The 19,696-nt window shown below is 44.3% G+C and overlaps 1 protein-coding gene across 3 annotated transcripts in view; it reads left to right on the forward strand.

The window, feature by feature from the left end:
• MRO (maestro) overlaps positions 1-16,861 on the forward strand; it is a 41,424-nt gene extending 24,563 nt beyond the window's left edge. For all 3 annotated transcript variants that reach the window (XM_046671987.1, XM_046671985.1, XM_046671986.1), the window contains 7 exons: positions 1,632-1,752; positions 9,173-9,275; positions 10,555-10,701; positions 11,793-11,975; positions 14,509-14,664; positions 15,489-15,596; positions 15,955-16,861. In XM_046671987.1, the coding sequence (XP_046527943.1) occupies positions 9,177-9,275; positions 10,555-10,701; positions 11,793-11,975; positions 14,509-14,664; positions 15,489-15,596; positions 15,955-16,008 (747 nt within the window). In that variant the 5' untranslated portion in view covers positions 1,632-1,752; positions 9,173-9,176 and the 3' untranslated portion in view covers positions 16,009-16,861. The remainder of the gene's footprint in view (positions 1-1,631; positions 1,753-9,172; positions 9,276-10,554; positions 10,702-11,792; positions 11,976-14,508; positions 14,665-15,488; positions 15,597-15,954) is intronic.
• Positions 16,862-19,696: the final 2,835 nt, after the last annotated feature.

Here is a 19,696-nt window from a genome sequence, read left to right on the forward strand (position 1 = left end):
CCTCCCTTCGCCCTCGGCCCCTCCCTTCGCCCTCGGCCCCTCCCTTCACCTCTTCCTAGTCCACTTTTCGCTACTCGCACCAGCACATCTTAGGTCTCCCTTGCAACTGCTTTCAAACATGCCCAGGCTTGATTCTGTTTTTAAAAGTTTACAAGAAAACCAAAATGCCTTTACTTGGCCTGGCTGTCGCTTCAGTCTATTTATTGCCTTCCTTTTGCAGAAAGATAGCTCAATTTCCTCTTTCCACATAGCCCCTTAACTTTGCAGTCTAGCTTCCTTTCTTTTTTTTTTAAAGATTGGCACCTGAGCCAACATCTGTTGCCAATCTTCTCTTTTTCTTCTTCTTCTTCTCCCCAAAGCCCCCCAGCACATAGTTGTGTATTCTAACTGTAGGTCCTTCTGGTTGTGCTAGGTTCCTTTCTCCGTCATGGTTGACACTGCACATTCAGAGGTCACCAGTGGTGCATTGTGGACGGAATCCAAAGATGGTTTTGTTTTAGCCTCATTCTTCTTGTTTTCTCAAGAACATCAGTCTTCTTTCCCTTCCCTTTTCGCCTTCAACCTTCCACTCTGACATAGTTCTCTGGTTTACATTGTCCACTTATCTCCTAGTTAGATTTCACAAACTTGCCCACTGCATAGCATTGTGGTGAAGCATCTAAGTTCGGGAATTAGACCGCCTGTGGTTGAATTCTAACTCTGCCACTAACAAACTGCATGACTTTTGGCAAGGTCATCTCTTGGTGCTTCAGTTTCCCCTTCCTTACAATGGGGATCATAATGAGTACTTGCCTCAGGTTTGCTGTAAGAATCAAACGAGACGGTCTGTGTGACATTTACCCCAATGTTTGGCACATAGAAAAATTCAATAAATGTTATCTGTTAGCATAAAAATAAGCTCCGAGGGCTTTGAAAATGTAATTTTTTAAAATTTTAGGACATCGCCCACATTACCCAACATAGGGCCAGACAATAAATAATTATTGATAAATAGATTTATGCACGTGGTTGGAGAATCCAGGGAAGGAGGAGTGATGGGGTGAGGGAGGCTCCCCTATTCTGCAACTACTGTTATACTTAGGTTTTTTTGGTTATTGTTTTATCAATAAATCATTTAAATTCGCGAGAATTGAAATCGGTTCTTTCAGGACCTGTGGTGTTTGTTGAGCAGGAAGGGGCATGCACGGTTAAAGCTCGAGTTGTCGGTGCACCAATCACTCACAATGAGCCCGCGTGGCCTGGAACACAGTGTCCCATCCTTGGATTAAATGCTGCTCCAACAGGATTATGGCAGGAAGCGCTGCAGCTGCGGCTGTGCCGAGGCTCCTGGAACCCGTCCATTGGGTGATGGCGCCATCTAGTGGCGGCAAAGGGCAGGCGGAGCGCCAATCCTCACGGGAAAACACGGCAACCCGGAGGAGGGGGAACTATCAGCAGAGTTTGGGGAAGTAACGCATCGCTTGTGCGGCACCTAGAACAACCTTGTCTGTTTCAGAGGGAGATTCCCTCCTCCACCCCAATACCATATAAACCTTTTTTTCCCCCTCATATGATTCTCACTTTCCAGCACGGTGCTGACCCATTATCCTGAACAGACCCTGCTTCACCTTCTCATTTCCCTTCTGTGCTAGGAATTCAGGATTGGGAAAATTGAGCCGAGTCATCTCATCTGGCTACCACGCCGGGAACCTCCGCGTTGCCCTGGAACAGCGCTCCAGCCCTCCCGCCGCCCGTCCCACGTGACCGCCGCAGGTAAGGGCCAGCTACGGGCGGGCGGGAGCAGCCCTGACTGCAGCGGGAGGAGGACACGGTCCCCTTGAGCTCCCCAGCCCTTTCTGGAATGTCACTCGGGTCATTGGTATCACAGGGCGTAGACATTCTCTTAGTAAAGCTGAAGTGGGCAATGTTGACCACGAAGCCTTTTTTTCTTCCCCCCACAAAGTGTGTCAATCCATCTATGATCAACAGATGGATTATGGATCATTATATTAAGCCAGCAAAGATCTTTAGGATGGGAAGGGACTGAAGGGAAGATATTGATGCTTCAAACTGAAATGCCTACACAGTGTGTCCTTATCTGCTCAGCGTGCAGGACACTGCCTAGGAGCTGGATACAGACTTAGAACATGATGATGGAAAGGTTAGCGTTTGCAGTCTGGAACTCCACTCTGCCACTACTAACGATTTGACTTGGGTGAATTTTTACATTACTCTAAGCTCCAATTCCCCTTCTCTAAAATGGGCAGAATGAAACCTACCTCTCAAGATAACTGTGAAGATTAAATGAAATACAGAAAAGCCCTCTTATTTGCAAGATTGGGACTGGATTTAAAAAATTAATGGGAGAAGTTGGTTAAAGCAGAATTATAAAAGATGATACATACTTCAAATATTTTATTTTATCTTAAAATATAGAATTTATCAATCTTTAATATAGGGCTATGGCCTTTTCTTTGAATATGGACCCACTAGTTGATGTCTTTTGAATTGTCTTTTTTGCATCAGCCACATGCATGATGCTTCATCTATGAGTTCTAGTTTTGGTTTTTTTCAATATAGTGAGAACTTAAAGACATCCGGGAAGACACTTTAAAGTCACTTTCTGCAGAATCCTTCAGTCCCAATCATCATTCCAGATTGTTAAGACTTTCCAAATTTTTACTGTCCATTCTAATTCTAACTAGATAGCAGGTTTTTGCTAGATTCCCATGGTCAAATCTTTCCGAAATATTCAAACTTACTTTCATAGAACCAACTTCCTTCCTTTGTGTACTCATATTTCATCAGTTTATGTAGTATTTAGTTAAATTTCACAGTTACAATAAGCGTAGGTGTCATGTAAGCTTTTTTGTTTTTTCTCTCCCGGAAGCCCCAGTATGTAGTTGTATACCCTCGTTGTAAGTTATTCTAATTCTTCCATGTGGGGTGCCGCCATAGCATGGCTTGATGAGCGGCGTGTAGGTCTGTGCCCAGGATTCTAACCTGTGAACCCCAGGCCACTGAAGCGGAGTGCACAAACTTCACCACCTGCCCATGGGGTTGACCCCTAAGCCTTGAAGTGCAGCAGTAGTCAAGAGCAGGCACTATAGACACAAGCATTGGTCGGTACAGTCCACAGAGCGCCTGGGGAGTCACTGTTAACCTGGCAGGTTGGTTAAGCAGATATCAGCTAGAGCAGCTTCTGCCGTGTATAGAAAGGACTTCATATAGAGCCTGGCACGCACGTGTCCAGGGAATGGTAGCTATTAATTTTATTATCATCATCATTAATAAGTTCAGTGTTGGAAAGATTGTTAAAAATCTAACAGTTTCTTCCCCTCATTTTACAGATGAGGAGAGAAGATCAGTGTTTTGTAATTTTGGCCTTCGTAGTATACCTCTTGGGTTCAAGCAGTAAAAGGATTATTGACCATAAACCTAATATTTTGAATCAGAAGGATTTACATTTGCAAAGGCATCTGGAGTCAGCGTAAAGTTTTCTAAGTCAGCCCAGACCTACGTATGTCAGGAGGACTGGGTAGAAGCACAACGCGGCCATGAAGCCAAACTCTAGGGTCTGGGGGATGGTGAACCCCAGGGAACAGGGCATTATTCGCACACACGGGAAGCGCTTCCCAGAGGAAGAAGAATGTGTTGAAGAATGTGCACAGGGATGAATGAAACTGCAATCAGAGCCATGCCTTTGGCTTCACGGTGGCCAGGTGGCCTCCTGGTCTCAGTCACACTAGACTAGGCACCTGTGATGACCAGAGAAACCCATCAGAAAAACCTGACTCTCCTTGCCAAGGGCTGTTTGGGTGTGAGCAGGCTGGTGGGTGGAGTTAGAACACCTAAGAGATCTCTGAATCTGTGTCCTACGTTTATTTGTAATTTGTTTGAAATGTTCCTCTCTGAGATCCTGTATTGCAGCAGATGGAAGTTATCCTTTGGTTTGATTGGATTGGGTCCAAAGGACTGACTTTGTCGGAAAGGAGGAGGAGGACACTGCGGGCAGGAAGAGGGCATGCCGGTGGTGGCAGTCCTTTACGAAGCTGCAAGCGCAAGAGGTGCAGAGCCCAGCTGAGGGGCTTTGCGACCCCAAATTAACTTTTGGTTTGTTTCATTCTTTAGGGAAACTTTTAATCTAAGGATAGCATCTAAGAAAGGTGCACAAATCCTAGCCTCTACAGCTCGAAGCAGTTTTAATTTTATTTTGAAGGTGAAATTCAGTGTGCCTCATGAACATGTACCATCAATGCTTTGTTCTCTGCAAAGACACTGACATTTCCCCTGTCTGCCCTCTCGGTCCCAGTGGCTCCTCTGACTTCTGGGGTCTCTCCTGATGCGTGGCCTCAGGTTAGTGGAGTATCCCAATTCTAGAGTTACTTAATTTCCAGTGCGGAGTTCTTATATACCTGCATGTGTGTGGCATCACCAGGTGCCTTGTAAAAAAATGCAGTGCTCAGGACTTCTGCTCCCTCAATTCAGATCCAATAATTATGGGGTAGGCCTGGAGCTTATAACAAGTACTCTGGGAGATTCTGAGGTAGGCAGCCCAGCCAACACCATGAGAAATGCTCTGCTTTCCCTGCACCAAAGATCGAGATCAGCCATGACAACTTGTGAGGTTGAACTGGACCAGTTTTCATCTTGTGATGGGGAGGTGGAGAGGGGTCTGCTGGCAGAGGTGGAGCTGTGTGTGTGTCTCTCTAACCACGTGCTGAATCTTCCACGCAGAATGCTCAGCTCTCATTTACTCTGCCCTGTTTGACGGCCTTCCATGACCTTAAATTCTAGATGTGCCTGTTAAGAAGTGACAAGGCTGGATGCTTGGGGTCTGAAGCCTTGGGGAAGCTGCCTTGGCTGACTAAAGCCCTTAGCTGCTATGCTAATCCTGCAAGAGAGATCCAGTGTAAAGACCAGGGGACCAGTTTTACTTTTCTCAAGCTTCAAGCATGGCTTTCTTATGCCTTGGCACAGAGACGCCAGCTGTTTCATAATGAGGCCTGTGCCCTCCTCAGTGAGCGGCCCTAAGCTTGAGGGAACTTTGCTTCCTTTTTCTTTTTCCGAGGAAGATACGCCCCAAGCTAACATCTGTGCCACTCTTCCTGTTTTGTATGTGGGTCACCATCACACCATGGCTACTGGCAAGTGGTATAGGTCCATGTCCGGGAACTCAACCCAGGCCGCCAAAGTGGAGTGTGCTGAACTTAACCACTAGGCCACGGGACTGGTGCTTCTTTTAAGCTCCTCAGACCCATTGACAGGCACCTGTCAGCTCTGATCCAGAGCACTCCACCTGAGGAGTGGCAGGTTCTGTTGAAACTGAAGGCTGTGTGCAGAAAACCCCCAGGAAGAAACCACCAAGCATGTTTTTTCCTCAGTGTGAATTTTTAAATCCCCTTATTCTGGAGAGGAATGGAATAGTAATACTGTGGCTTCTTTTATTAATGCAGTGGTTCTCGAAGTGTGGTCCCCAGATCAGCAGCATCCCAGCATCACCTGGGAGCTTGTTAGAAATGCAAATTATTGAGTCCTGCTTCAGATGTACAGAATCAGAAACTCTAAGGATTGGGTCTGGGAATTTGTGTTTTAACAAGTCCTCCAGGTGATTACGATACACACTCAGGTGTGAGAAGCCTGTGAGAATAACTTTACTCAAACAAGGAAAATCTTGCTAGTTGGCGGGGGTGCAGTTTTCTGGGTTTTTATTTGGGTCCCTCATTGCAGTGATGAGGGGAGGTCTGCTGGCCAGAGATGAAGTGAAATAGAGACTAGGAGGTGAAGGATGTTTTCATGGACCACTCCAGTGTCTTCTGGACCAAGAGAGCATTACTGAAACCAGCTGGGGGGCAAAGATGGTAGAGAAACCAAATCCCCATGCACCTCCAGGTCAAATAGAGTCAAATGGTCCCAAGCACAGCTGTTTAGCAGGGCTGGGTCCTATCATCTGCCTGCATTTAAGTAATTTTGAGACTCAATAAGAATCAATGGGGTGGCCTGCTTGTCCCAGTTTGCCCATGACTTTCCCAGTTTTAGTGCTGAAAGTCCCATGTCCCAGGAAACCACTCAGCCTGGCCAAACCAACGTGGTTGTTCACTAGTCACCCTAGTTCAGTGACTGCCCATTGGAATTACTTGGTGAGCTTTAAAAATTACTGCTCCCTGGGCCCCCCTCTGGAGATGATGACAGACTTGGTCTGGGGCGTGGCCAGGGAATTGGGGATTTAGAATTTTCTCAGGGATTCCGATGCAGCCTGGGTTGAGAACCCCTGCAGCCACTTGCCTGCCATTTCTCCTCCTAAAAAAACGTTGAAAACGCAAACAAACAAAAGACAATGGTTCTGATAAAGTTGGACCCCAACCATACACCATATACTAAAATTGACTCAAAATGGATCAGTTACCCAAATAAGAGCTAAAAGTATAAAACTCTTAGAAGAAAACGTAGGGGTAAATCTTCATGACCTTGGATTTGTGATGGATTCTTAGATATAACACTAAGCATGAGCAACAACAACAATGAAAATAGATAAATTAGATTGTGTCGAAATTAAAAACTATTGTGGATCAAAAGACCTTATCATAAAGTGAAAAGGTAACCTACAGAATGGGAAAAAATATTTGTAAATCACGTATCTGATAAGGGTCTAGTATCCAGATAATATAAATAACTGTATGACTCAAAAACAAAAAGACAAACAACCCAATGAAAAATGGGTAAAGGATTTGAATAGACATTTCTCCAAAAAAGATACAGAAATCACCAACAAGTACACAAAAAGATACATTAGTCATTAGGGAAATGCAAATCAAAACCACAGTGACATACCACTCCATGCCCACCAGGATGGATATAATAATGATAAATTTAAAAAAAATGGAAAATAACAAACGTTGGTGATGTGGATAAATTGGAACACTTGCATATTGCTGATGGAAATGTAAAATCATGCAGCCACTGTGGAAAACAGTTGGGCCTTTCCTCAAAAAGTTAAGCATAGAGTCACCATATGACCCAGCAATTCCACTCCTAGATATATACCCAAAAGAACTGAAAGCAGTTACTCAAACACATACCTGTACATCAGTGTTCATAGCAGCATCATTCACAGTAACCAGAAGACGAAAACAACCAAAAGTGTCTATGAGTAGATGAATGGATAAACAAACGTGATCTATCCATATAATGGAATATTATCCAGTCATAAAGAGGAATGAAGGACCAATACAGGCTGCAGTGTGGATGAACCTTGAGAACATTATGCCAAGAGAAAGAATCCAGACACAAAAGATAACAACATTGTATGATTCCATTTCTATAAAATATCTAGAACAGGTAAATCCATGGAGACAGAAAGCAGATTCATGGTTACCAGGGGTGGGAGGGCAGAATGGGGAGTGACCTCTTCATGGGTATGGGATTTACGAGATTTTCCTTCAGGGTGTTGAAGAAGTTTTGGGACTAGATAGAGGTGATGGTTTCCCAGCATTGTTAAAATAGTTAATTGTGTGTAATGTAGCTTTCACCTCAAAAACAAAACCAATTGTAACTAAACTCTTTAGCAGTCAAAGTCCTACACCACTGGCCTTTAACAGTTCCTGTAGCCTTATCTTTTACCACTCTTACAATTTTCATTGCTATTACTACCAGACCATGATGCTGCCTACGTGGAGTCCCATTGGAACCCCAACGTGTCAAATATACCTCTGTCTCTCCTTTAGAGCAGGTCTCTACAGCTGTCCCAGCCACAGTCCTCTCCTGACTTCTGTAGCACTTAACTCGACACCCTCACCCTCGAAGTGTCGTCCTTGGATTGGCTGCCTTGGTGCCCTGGGAGCTTACAGGAAAGGCAGAATCTGGAGCCCCCACCCCAGCCCCTCTGAGTCCAAACCTGCATTTTAACAAGATCCTCCGATGATTCAAGTGCACATTGAAGTCTTGGAAACCCTAGTTTACACTAGTGGGTCTCAAACCAGGCCGTAGGTCAGAATCACTGTGTGAGCTATAATTTATTTATAATATATATTTTAAGTAATATACACATGTGGCAAAATTGCAAACTGTATATCTATAAAAAAAGAGTGAAGAAAGTAAGTCTCCCTCCCACCTCAGTTGCTCAGATTCTACCCGAAGAGGCAATCTTTGTTAAAGTTTTTTGGGTATTCTTCCCTGTTCTATGTATGTGCAGGCATGTATGTACATATAGAGCCCCTCCCTAGTTTTGTTTGTATACAAATGGTAGCATCCTTACACACTGATTTGTACTTTTCAGCCAACAGTATATTTTGGAGATCATTTTAGCATATGTAGAACTACCCAACATTCTTTTTTTTCCTGTGAGGAAGATCTACCCTGAGCTGACATCGGTTGCCACTTTTCCTTTTTTTGCTTGAGGAGGATCCGCCCTGAGCTAGCATCTGTGCCAGCCTTCCTCTGTTGTGTATGTGGGTCATCACCACAGCACGGCTGCTGACGAGTGGTGTATGTCCACACTCAGGAACCAAACCCGGGCCACTGAAGTCCACTACTTAACCACGAGGCCACAGGGCTGGCCCCCCAATATTCTTTTTAATGGCTGCATAGTAGTCACCCTATGGTTGTGTGGTTGTCACATATAATGTGTAATTTATTTGTATTACATCTATTAGAGGACATCACATTGTTCCTTAAAAGCTGTGGTGCCTATCCTTTATGTATGTCTTTGAGCATATGATGTACCAATGTATCTGTAGGATGAAAGCTTTGCTGAAAGATATGTGCTTTTTAAAATTGTAAGAAATGATATAAAAAAATCCCCTCTAAGATGCAGTACCAATTTACATTATTGGGGAGCTTTAAAAAACACAAAATTTCAGGCTACTTTTTACTTCAACTCATGAGAATCTCTGTGGTTGGTGCCCAGAATCTCTTTCTTTGGTGATTCTGATACAAGAAGGCTGTAGGACCGGATGGGAACCAGGGGCAGACCATCTTGACCCCAGTGGTTCCTCTCAGGCTGCCTTGAACTGCTCTTCATCTTTTGATGCAACTCTTCCGTCTCCTCACCCAGGTGACAGGTTCCTGAGGGCAGGCCTCAGGGATGTCATCTCTTTATAGCCTCACCAGCTCAGTGTTTTGTATGATGATGCACCTTGACAATGAGGCTTCAAAAGAGTGTTTGTGGCTCACATGATGATTTTTGTTTTTTTAGGTCTATGGATCAAGCACAGAGGAGAATCCTGGGCCAGTCCCTTTCCGTCCCCACCGCCCAGCCCAAGAGGAAAAGGACATCAGTGATGTCTTTATTTTCCAAGGTCTCACACAAAATATTATGAACAAATGTCCCTCCCCAGCAGCTGCTTTGTGACATGTGTGCTTGCCTGGTCTGCGTTATTTAGCCTCGCTCCACTGAGGTTCCTTTTTCTGAAAAAAGTTTGATGACAGTTCTTTAAACATGGATAGAATGTTTCTAGGATAACAAGAAGATGAGTTGAGAATTTAACTTGCTGTTAACTTAATAATAAAATATAGAATGGACTGTGATGAATAATAATAATGAGGTTTGGTAATCACCAAAACACCAAAGAGGGCTGTGGATCCTGTGTCCAGCACTGCCACAGCTAAGGAGGGTGGGGTGGTGGCTTTTTCTCGGATCTTGTTTGGATCTTGCATCGTCTTGGTTCTGATTCTTGCCATGTCCTGTGAAGCGCAGAACCCCAGGGCCTCTCTAGTTTCCGGGCTCCTATGCTCACTGCAGAGGGTAACCCCTCTCTTGCTCTGCTCTTACTTAGAGCTTAGTCTTTGAAGTACAGCTTTCTGCATTAGCCACTACAGTGTTTTCCAGTTTGTGTTATTTAGGCATTTCTTTTTCTAACCTTAATTACTCAGATGCATGCATTCTGGGGTGGGATATCCTTCAGGTGTCCTGAAATGTTCGTAGATGTGCTTTAATAACATGGCAAATGCTCTTGAGAGGTTGAGTAAGATGACTACTGAGAATTGCCCCCTGGATTTAGCCACACTGGGCAGGGGGTGGGGGCGCAGGGCAGGCATCAACCTGATTGCAGAGGCTTCAAGAGAGAATGGCAGAGAGGAATTGGAGCAAGCAAGTATAGGCATGTCTTTCAAGATGTTTAGCTACAAAGTTAGGCAGAAAAATGAGGAAGAGCTGCAGAAGGAAGGAGGGTCAAGACATTCTTCTTTGAAATGGAAGGAACACAGTGTCCCTTGTCCTGTGAAAGGGATCCCTATTCTCAACTCACCCCAACACTTCTGCAGCCCCCTTTCTTCTCAGCTCCGTCACAGCTGCAGCTGCCCCAGAGCACTCTCTCCATAATTTCCCCAAACCTACCTCAACACCAGCCCTAGATTATTTTTCCTTTCCCCTCCCCCATTCCTCCATCAATTTCTTCAGTATGTAGATCAAACTAATATATTTCCAGCAAAAATCAGGTGTCTTTAGATAGAGAAAGAAGGGGTAGAATTGAGCAGGCAACACAGGATTTTCTTTAGGGGGAGGGGTTGGGTTTGAGATTGGGGTTGGTTGTGACTCTGAACACTCCCAAATTAATACATTTTTGACTCACCATGCAGGTGTCTTGGAAATTGAGGTTCCAGAAGCAGGAGCCTCTGAAGAATGTGTTTTTCATCTTGGCAGAAAAAGCCTATGACCCCAGTGCTAAAAAGCGTCACATGGCAATCAGAGGCCTGGGGACCATGGCCTGTGAGACCCCGGACAAGGTAGGAAGGGAAGGTGGTGCTCAGTCAACCCTCACGGCCTGGAGTCCCCAGGACTGGATATGGTACCTCATATACTAGTTATCTATTGCTGTGTAACAGATCACCATAGATTTAGGAGCTTAAAGCAACACGCATTTATTGTCTTACAGTTTCCTTGGGTCAGGAGTCTAGGTACGGCTTAGCTGCGTCTTCTGCTCAGCATCTTGCAAGGCAGCACTCAAGGTGTGGGTCAGATAGATTGTATTCCATTCTGAAGCTCAGGGTCCTCTTCCAAGCTTATGTGGCAGTTGGAAGAATTCAGTTCCTTCCAGTTGTAGGACTAAGGGACCCTGTTTTCTTGCTGTCTAGCCACTCTTGGCTCCTAGAAGCACCATCTCACAGCATGGCAGCTTACTTCTTCAAGGCCCACGGGAGAGTGTCTCCCACTCCTGTCTGCTAAGATAGAGTCTTATATAATGTAAAGTGACCATGGGAATGACATCCCATCACTGTTGTCATATTTGATAGGCTGGAAGCATGCCACTGGCTCCTCCCACACTCGAGGGAAGGAGATTGTCCAAAGGCATGACCATTTGAGGTCATCTTAGGGTCATCACACCTCAGTATTATCAGCCTTGGGGAAAAGAGCTGCAGGCAGAATTAACACACAGCTGGACATCACCCTCTTTGGTGAATTTAATTTATTTTCTAATAATTTGTGCTCGTTTAGTAAAAGATGTTTTTCCCATCTCCTTCAGCATCTGTCAACTTCAGTGACCATTTCTTCTTGTCCCCTATAAAGGTACCAGTGTGCCCTTGATCCCTAGATCATCCAGGTCCGCCGCCCTCCTTGATACCCTGCCCAGCCTCATCTACCCATAGGCCACGCTCCAGATTGCTCTTTCCGTTCTCCTTCCAAGACTGTGCTGGGCTCTTGGCTCAGGTTAATGGAAGCATTTGTATTTTGATGGGAGCTGTTACGGCAGATCCTGAAGAAGGTCATGGTCTCTCAGTCCAAGTCCTAGGTTATTGGAAGATTAGAAGTGGAGTTGCTTTTCAACTCATGGGGAGCAATTCCTGTACCACTAATGCTTTTCAAACCTTGACGACAGGTGAGAAAGTATAAGAAAATTGTCCTAGACCTGCTGGTGCATGGATTGTATGACCCTGTGAGTTTTGAAGTCATCCATGAGAGTATGAAGACTCTGACCATCATCCTGGGCAAGATCCAGGGGAAAGGTTTGGGCTCCTTCTTCGTAGACATCACTCTTCAGACCAGGACTTTGTTAGATGACGTAAGTGAGACAACTTGGAAAAATTTTGGGTTATTAAAATCAAAGTAGGATTAGAAATGTGAGCCCTGGGTAGTGTGTTTCTCAGGGAACAAAGTCTCCATTATTTACTTATTTATTAGTAAATCTTATTGAGAGCTAGTACTGTGCTGGGGTTTTTGAAGACATAAAGAAGTGTAGGATTCCATCATTACCCCTCAAGGAGTTTTCATTGTAATAGAGAAGTGAATATATGTACACTGATGATGATGATAATGACGGTGATGGTGACGGTGATGATGATGACGGTGGTGATGATGATGATGATGATGGCGACAATACCAACATGTATTCACTGCTCTCTCATAAATGTAACAATAACAATAGTTAGCATCTAGTGAGCCCTTACTGAGTGCCAGGCATGGTGCTAGGCAATTTACATGGATTATCTCATACAATCTTCACAATAACCCTGTGAGATAGGCACTATTATTATTTTTACTTTATGAGTGAGGAAACAAAGGCACAGAAACGTTAGATAATTTGCCCAAGGTTCTCAGAACCAGTTAGCAGATATGGAGCCAGGCCCTCTGACAACAGGGCCTGCACTCTTAGCTGCCAGGCGACAAGGCAGACTGTGCAAAAAGTGCACTGATACATTGTTTAGTCTGAAACTGAGGACTCTCAGATGGCTTCCTTGAAAGCTAACTGATTACACACACAGTTACACACAAACACACACACTAACGGAAAAACAAGACTTACAGAACAGAGAACAGACCTTTTATTTACTCATAGAGCTTCTTACATGAGTTCCTCACACCTAATTCCCCATGGAGTAACACAGTGAGTGCCAGATGTGCTTGCACCACACAGGAGAAAGAGAAACCTTGAAATGATGAAACCAGGAGCTTATATAGGTGCTGCTGGCACGTTTGCCTCTCCTCCCTCTCAGAGAGACAGAGACCTTTGCTCTGGAATGTAAACCAGTCCTCTCTGGGGAGCAGGGAGGAAGGTCTCTACTTAGCCTCCCTGGAATGTAAGTAGATGTCCCAGAGGAGATGTCTCTAAGTCTCTCTGAAGGTGCTATCCTAATTTCCAGTGCTTGTTTGCCATGCAGTCATTTCTTAAACCTAGGTTGGCTGTGAATTTTGGTCAGAAAGCCCTGGTTGTATAGAAACCTGGAAATAGTCATGGAGAGTTGTTTCCTGCCAGTCTGTATCTCTAGGATAGTGCTCTTCACTCCCTGCCTTATGCCATGCTCGCTTGTGCACCTGTCCCCCACTAGATGACTGTCAGGGGGTCAGGCGCCCGTCTTACACATCCCTGTTATCTCATAGCATCAGGGTAGAACTTTGGATAGAGTCAGGTCTCAGTGAATGTTAGTTGAATTACATACACACACACACACACACACATTGGTGGAACAGTAAAGGAAGTATAACACGAAAGCAATTGTTCTATGTGTCACAAGTGCTAAAACAGTATTTTAAAATACTTCACAAAATGATCATGGTCTTTAGTCTTGCTGAGTGTCTGTGGCCTACAATTCTAGGTGCTCCTTGCCCCTGAGGAGGTGTGTCATGGCCCTGTTCCCTCTAGTTCACCTGGAGCTGGACAGGACCAGGAAACATTGATATAAAAGTTCCCGCACCAAGAGTCAGGAGGCGGGGTTACTAGCCTGGTTCTCTGTTACCTGATGGTGTGACTCTGGGCAAGTCACTGATGTACCTTGGGCCTTGGTCTCCTCGCCTGGAAAGGGAGATACTTGGACTAGACAGCTCACCTTGGAGAAGAAGAAAGGGCTGAACTCGTGACATGCCCTCAGGGGCAAACCAGCCATTCAGACTACAAGCTGGCAGGGTGTCAGGGAAGAAACATAATTGTTGTATCTACTAAAGATGGGAGAAATGCAGACCGAAAGTAAAGAGAGATGATCTGGCAAAAATGCTGGGAGTAACAAAAAGGGGCCGAATGGTGCAGCCAAAAAAGAAAGAGTCTTTATGTATTGACATGGAAAGAGGAGTTCCCAGATAGATTGATGGAAAAATCAATCTGTGTAAGAGCGATAGAGTATGCTTCCATTTGTGTAAAAACATAGGAAAGATGATGTTTATTGGTTTTTTCTTTTTTCTTCTTAATTTTCTGGAGGGATACACACAAAACATAACTTTGCTCACTTGTGGGGAGGGAAGTTTGGTGGCAGGTGGAGTGTGCTAGGAAGGAGAATAATTTTTTAAATAAACGTTTTTGGTTATTTTGAACCATATAAATATATGTGATTTTAAAAACGTTAAGTAATGAAGAAAAAGCTGGGAAGCTGGGAGTATCAGCAGTGATCCCCCAGTCTAACCCTCTTGTCTGCCGGAGAAGAGGTTCCTTGAAGACAGCCCCTTTCCACTCTGTCCCCCACCCCAGCCGGCTAAGTGCTTGAGACGGGATCTGATGGCCCGCCGTGTAACGTGCCGCAAAGTACGGGTGGCTGTGATGGTCTCTGATGCAGTTGCCTCTTGGTAATGACCTGGGTTTTGTTTTTTTGTTCATGGGGCGTTCACAGGACAATGACAATCTCAGATACTCGGCCTTTGTCTTGTTTGGGCAATTGGCTGCCTTCGCTGGGTGGAAATGGAAGAAATTTTTCGCCAGCCAGGTCAAGCAGACGCAAGACTCCCTCCTGGTCCATTTGCAGGATAGGAATCCCCAGGTTGCCAGGGTAAGTCCACAACTGTCTACCCCCTGCGTGAAAACCTGTGCCATTCATAAAGGGACTGGTGACGGGGCCCTGTTGAGCTGAGATGCCAGACCCTCAGCTCCTGCCAGTTCAGTTGTGGACACTTAGCTGTGTATCCATGTGAAACCTGGAAAAGGTACCTCCTCAGTGTGTAATCTGTCTCTGAGCAAGAGTGTTCTTTTCTGTTTGTTCCTGCCCAACCTGCCCCATCCCAGCGCCTGTCCATGCTAGGCACGCTCTGGTTAATGGGGGAAGAGAGGCACAGGTTTATTCCGTGGGGCGGCAGCCCACATCATGAGGATGTTTATTCATGCCAATTAGCTTCTGTCACTGTGCCTGCTATACATGTCGCACCCCTGGCTTCTCAATTCCTTATAGAGCTTTTGTTTTATTCTTGGAGAAAATATGTCCTAACAGGGTTGGATCAACCTCAGGCCTGCTTTTGAGGGGGTGTTTCAAAAGCACCGGGGGTGGAGGGTCCCATCAAATCACTTGTCTTCTTTAAGTTCCCGCACATGAGGGAGAGAGAGGGATTGAATTTAGGAATCCACTACTACTTTGACGGGACAATGACAAGGGCTGTGCTAAACTATATAGCTATGTTCTCCCCACCAGCCCCAAACTATACACACGTCCATTTTATAAACATAAATCCTTTAAGGTTAAAGTTCTCAAACTTCCTGGAAGTGATTTTCACACTCTCAGTGGCCCCCAGACCACAGATTGGGTTCAATTGTCTTCCTTGCTTGGGATTATAGAACTCTCTGATATCATTGACGGTAAGACGGTGACATTATTTTTCTCAGGCTTGCAAAACAGCTTTTCGAGCCTGTTCTCCATTCCTGAGACAAAGGAAGGAATACAGCTTCCAGAATGAAGAAGATCAAAGGAACTCTAAACTCTGCCGGCAGTTGGTGAGTGAGCGAGAATAGGAGAGAATTCTCCCAGAGGTCCCCGCCCTCCTGGTGGTAACGCAGAAGGTGGAGGGCACACCATGGAGTGACCCCCCCATAAAATGACTCAGGCCAATTATCTCTCAATTGTAATTGACCCATAATGCAATGTAAATGGCAAAATGCCTGGAGGATGGTGCACAAAACATTTTGGCAGTTGTGTTCAGATCATTAGATGAACACAGGCAAGGATGCCTCCGCCTCTGAGATCTGCAGATGGCTTGTCCTCATGCTCCGCATTTGACACTGTCTACTTGTTCTATAGTCAACCAGGTTTACTGAATCCTCCCTCATGTATACCTTTGCTAATTTTTTTCAGAGCCACTATCATCCAGAGCTCCTGCAGTTCTTGTACGCAAATAAAATTCTGTAAACAGAGCAGCAGGGAAATGATTCCCTGGGAGCACATTGCTGGGGGGCTGATATTCCCCCTCTTTTACCTCTTCCGATGCTTCTGCTTGCCTCCTGTGATTGTAATAGAAAAGGGGATGTTGGGAGAGCAATTGATGGCAAAAATAATACCATGGAATTGTATAATTATATCTCAAGTAAAATTCTAAATTGCTTTCACATATCTCGTTTCCTCCCCACAGAAATTTGATGGGAAGGTACATGCTTCCTTTAAAACGTTTAAAGTATATATAGATTCAGTGCTTATTTCTCAGCCTTTTCCTTCTTAAGTTCGTCTCTGTCACCTGTCTTTTATTTTTAGTTTTATTTTTAATTTCTGAGGCTTAGGAGAATAGCTCCCACGCTAAGTGCTCAGGGTGCAGAGATGCAGAAAACGTGGTCCCTGCTTTCAGGCTGCTCGTGAGATCTGTCTTTCTTAAAAGGAGGGGAGAGAGGAGAGGAAAAGACAAGGAAGGAAGCTGAGAATCTAACAGGTGTGACCAGTACTGATAATCAGTGTGAACAGAATCCTGCAGAATTCCAGTCAATAGAGTAATAATTGAGGGAATGCTTCATACGTTATAATAAACACTGGAGAGTGTTTTGTAAAGAGAGAAACAGCAGCTGTGTAGGATAGCTAGCAGATAGGGTTGTAAATAATGTAGACACATATTTGTGCTTTTCTGTGTTTTCCAAGTTTTCTGCACTAAGCATGTATTACTTTTATAATCATAAAGCAATGCAAAAATGCTCTTTTAAAATAAAAATGAATGCCTTGTGTAATTAAATGCAGTCTCTAAAGTGAGATGCTTTGGAAAGCCTGGGATGGTTATTGTTTACGCTCGGTAGGTGTATGTATATGTGTGTGCGTATGTTTGTGTGTATGTGTATTCGTATGTGTGTGTATGCCCGTGTCCTTTTGTGACATTTTTGTTTTAATCTGTTGATGACACAACTTATTGATGACAAATAAAATGGCTTACAGTTGGTTTTCAGTTTATTTATGTTATTAAATTTCCATTTGTTTCCGTCTGGCCATAGTAGAGAAAGTCTTTTGCTCCTGTGTTTATTTATGTGTTAAATGTTCTCAGAAAAACCTTGGGTTCTAGTTAAACCCAATGCATCCCAATTTACTGAGGAGAGATGGTTTGATATGCAAAGGCCTCTATTACTTATCAAGTTAAGCACAGACTCCCAAGCCCACACATAAGATTCTTCATAGTAGACACCAACCTATAATTTCCCTTGGCTCTTCCTAAATTCTTACTGCCTGGAATGCTTCTCCCTCCATTTCCTTGTTTCTGTCCATTCCCTGGGCTGATTCCAAATGCCCTTTTCCTTCAGAGCAATTGGGAGGATGGGGCCTGGAATCAGGCCCTGCTATGTGTGAATCTGGCTCTGCCACTTACCGGTGTGACCTGGGTAAGTTAGCCCATAAAGCCTCAGTTTTCTCACCTGTGAAATGGCTATAATAACCCAACTCATTGAGTTGTTGCGTTACAAAAGATGCAGTTAAATACCAATGAACACTTGGCACAGTGCTTCGTACATAGAAGGTGCTCAGGAAATGGTAGTTAATTTGCTCCTCATTCCTAGTCAGCTCTCCAGATATTCTTTCTTCTTTTCTTGAAGCTGCCCAGGTCTTCAGAGAGGAGCATTCTGACATGCAGTATGGGGATTTGAGGGTCATGTTGATCCTCCCCAATGAATGATCATAGTCCTAGGGACAGCTCTGCATGCTGCTCCTCACCAGGTCCCCAAGAGGCTTTGAGCCTTGCCCACCATGAGTGTTCAATAAAGAATGGTTGAATTTATTGAATGGCAAATGTTGGTGCCTTGGCCAAGCATGAAACTGGTACCTTACAGGCTTTAGAGTGCCTCAATACCTTTTAATAAGAGTGAGTGTCATAACAAAATGAGAATAGCAAGTTGTTCTTTCCCTCTGGGCTCTTGTGGGGGTGTTGGGAATGCTCATGGCAAAAGGAGTGCTTTTTTATACTCCAGAGATGGCTTAAATGGGCTCTGTTCATTCTGCCCTAACAGTCCCAAAAGCTCTGTTAGTAATTCTGTGTTGTATCTTTTGGGTGATCTCTTGTTAATAATTAACGCCCCACCTTCTGTTTCCAAGTGTAATGGCTGTAATCATGTTCCTTTCAAGCTAATGAATTTCCTGCAGCAATTTGCAAATGTTAACCAGGTAATGGGCCAAATGTCTCCCTGCAAGAAGAAAAAATGTTTTTCAGGAATGTAGATCAGAGAGTTAAAATGTCATTTCTCCTCTGGGACAACATCAAACACACTAACATCCATATTATAGGTATCCCAGAAGGAGAAGAGAGAGCCAAAGGGGCAGAGAATCTATTTGAAGAAATAATAGCTGAAAAATTTCCTAATCTAAGGAAGGAAACAGACATCCAGGTACAGGAGGCACAGAAAGCACCAAACAAGATAAACCCAAAGGGGCCCACACCAAGACACATTATAATTAAAATGTCAAGAATTAAAGATAAAGAGAGAATCCTAAAAGCTGCAAGAGAAAGGCAACAAGTTACATACAAAGGAAACCCCATAAGGCTATCATCTGACTTCTCAGCAGAAACCTTACAGACTAGAAGGGAGTGGCACAATATATTTAAAGTGCTAAAAGGAAAAAGCCTACAGCTAAGAATATGCCACCTGGCAAGGTTATCATTCAGAATGGAAGGAGACATAAAGAGTTTGCCAGACAAGCAAAAACTAAAGGAGTTTATCACCAAATAACCAGCCTTACAAGAAGTGCTAAAAGGACTTAAAGTGGAAAAGAGAAGACCACAAATAGTAACAAGAAAATTATCAAAACAACAACAACAACGAACAAACAGTAAAATCACTGGAAAGGCAAATATACAGTAAAAGTAGATTAACCACCTATGAAGCTAAGATGAAGGTCAAAAGACAAAAGTACTAAAATTATGTATTTCCATGATAGAAGGGTAACAGATACACATGCACAAAAAAGAGGTTAGGAGAGTGACATAAGCGTCATGTTGGAGTGAGTCTTTCCAGTAATCTTTCACCTCCAATATACAATGAAAAGGTCATTCGTACTCCAACAGAGGATATCCAAACACAACACAAAAAACGTTGGAGGGACCCATGCAGCCATATGATGGAGGGCAGAGAGGCTGGAACCCCCCTCTGAGGAGGTGGAACAGGGTAAGAAAAATCTTCACTCCTTCCCCTAAAGGCTGCAATCTGGGACCATGGGCAGCCTCCAAGCGGGAAGGAATGGGGGAGGGGATGTTCATTTGTGGGAGCATCAAGGACTCCCAAGGGCCCTTGCAGCCTAGAGGGAAGCCCACTACTGGGGTGAAAGCTTTCGCAGGGAGTGACCTCATCAAGCCAACACCCCAGGAGAGCAGATAGTGAGAGCAGAGGGAGAAAACTCTGAGAGCACGGAGGAGAAAGTGCCCCTACTCCCACCCCTCAGTGCAGCTCCAGCCCCTAGGATTGTGGCTGAAGGCAGAGGGCTCAGAATACGTGACTCTTGACCCCCACCCAGTGGTGATAGGTGATAACTGCAACCAAATAATGCCAGGATGCGAAAAAACAGAGCCACATTCCCTTTAGCAATATCAAACATTATATTAGAGCTCCAGACCAGAGAGAAAATGACAATTACCCAGAAATCA

The sequence above is a fragment of the Equus quagga genome, chromosome 9 (genome assembly GCF_021613505.1).
Source record: "Equus quagga isolate Etosha38 chromosome 9, UCLA_HA_Equagga_1.0, whole genome shotgun sequence".
NCBI lineage: Eukaryota > Metazoa > Chordata > Mammalia > Perissodactyla > Equidae > Equus > Equus quagga.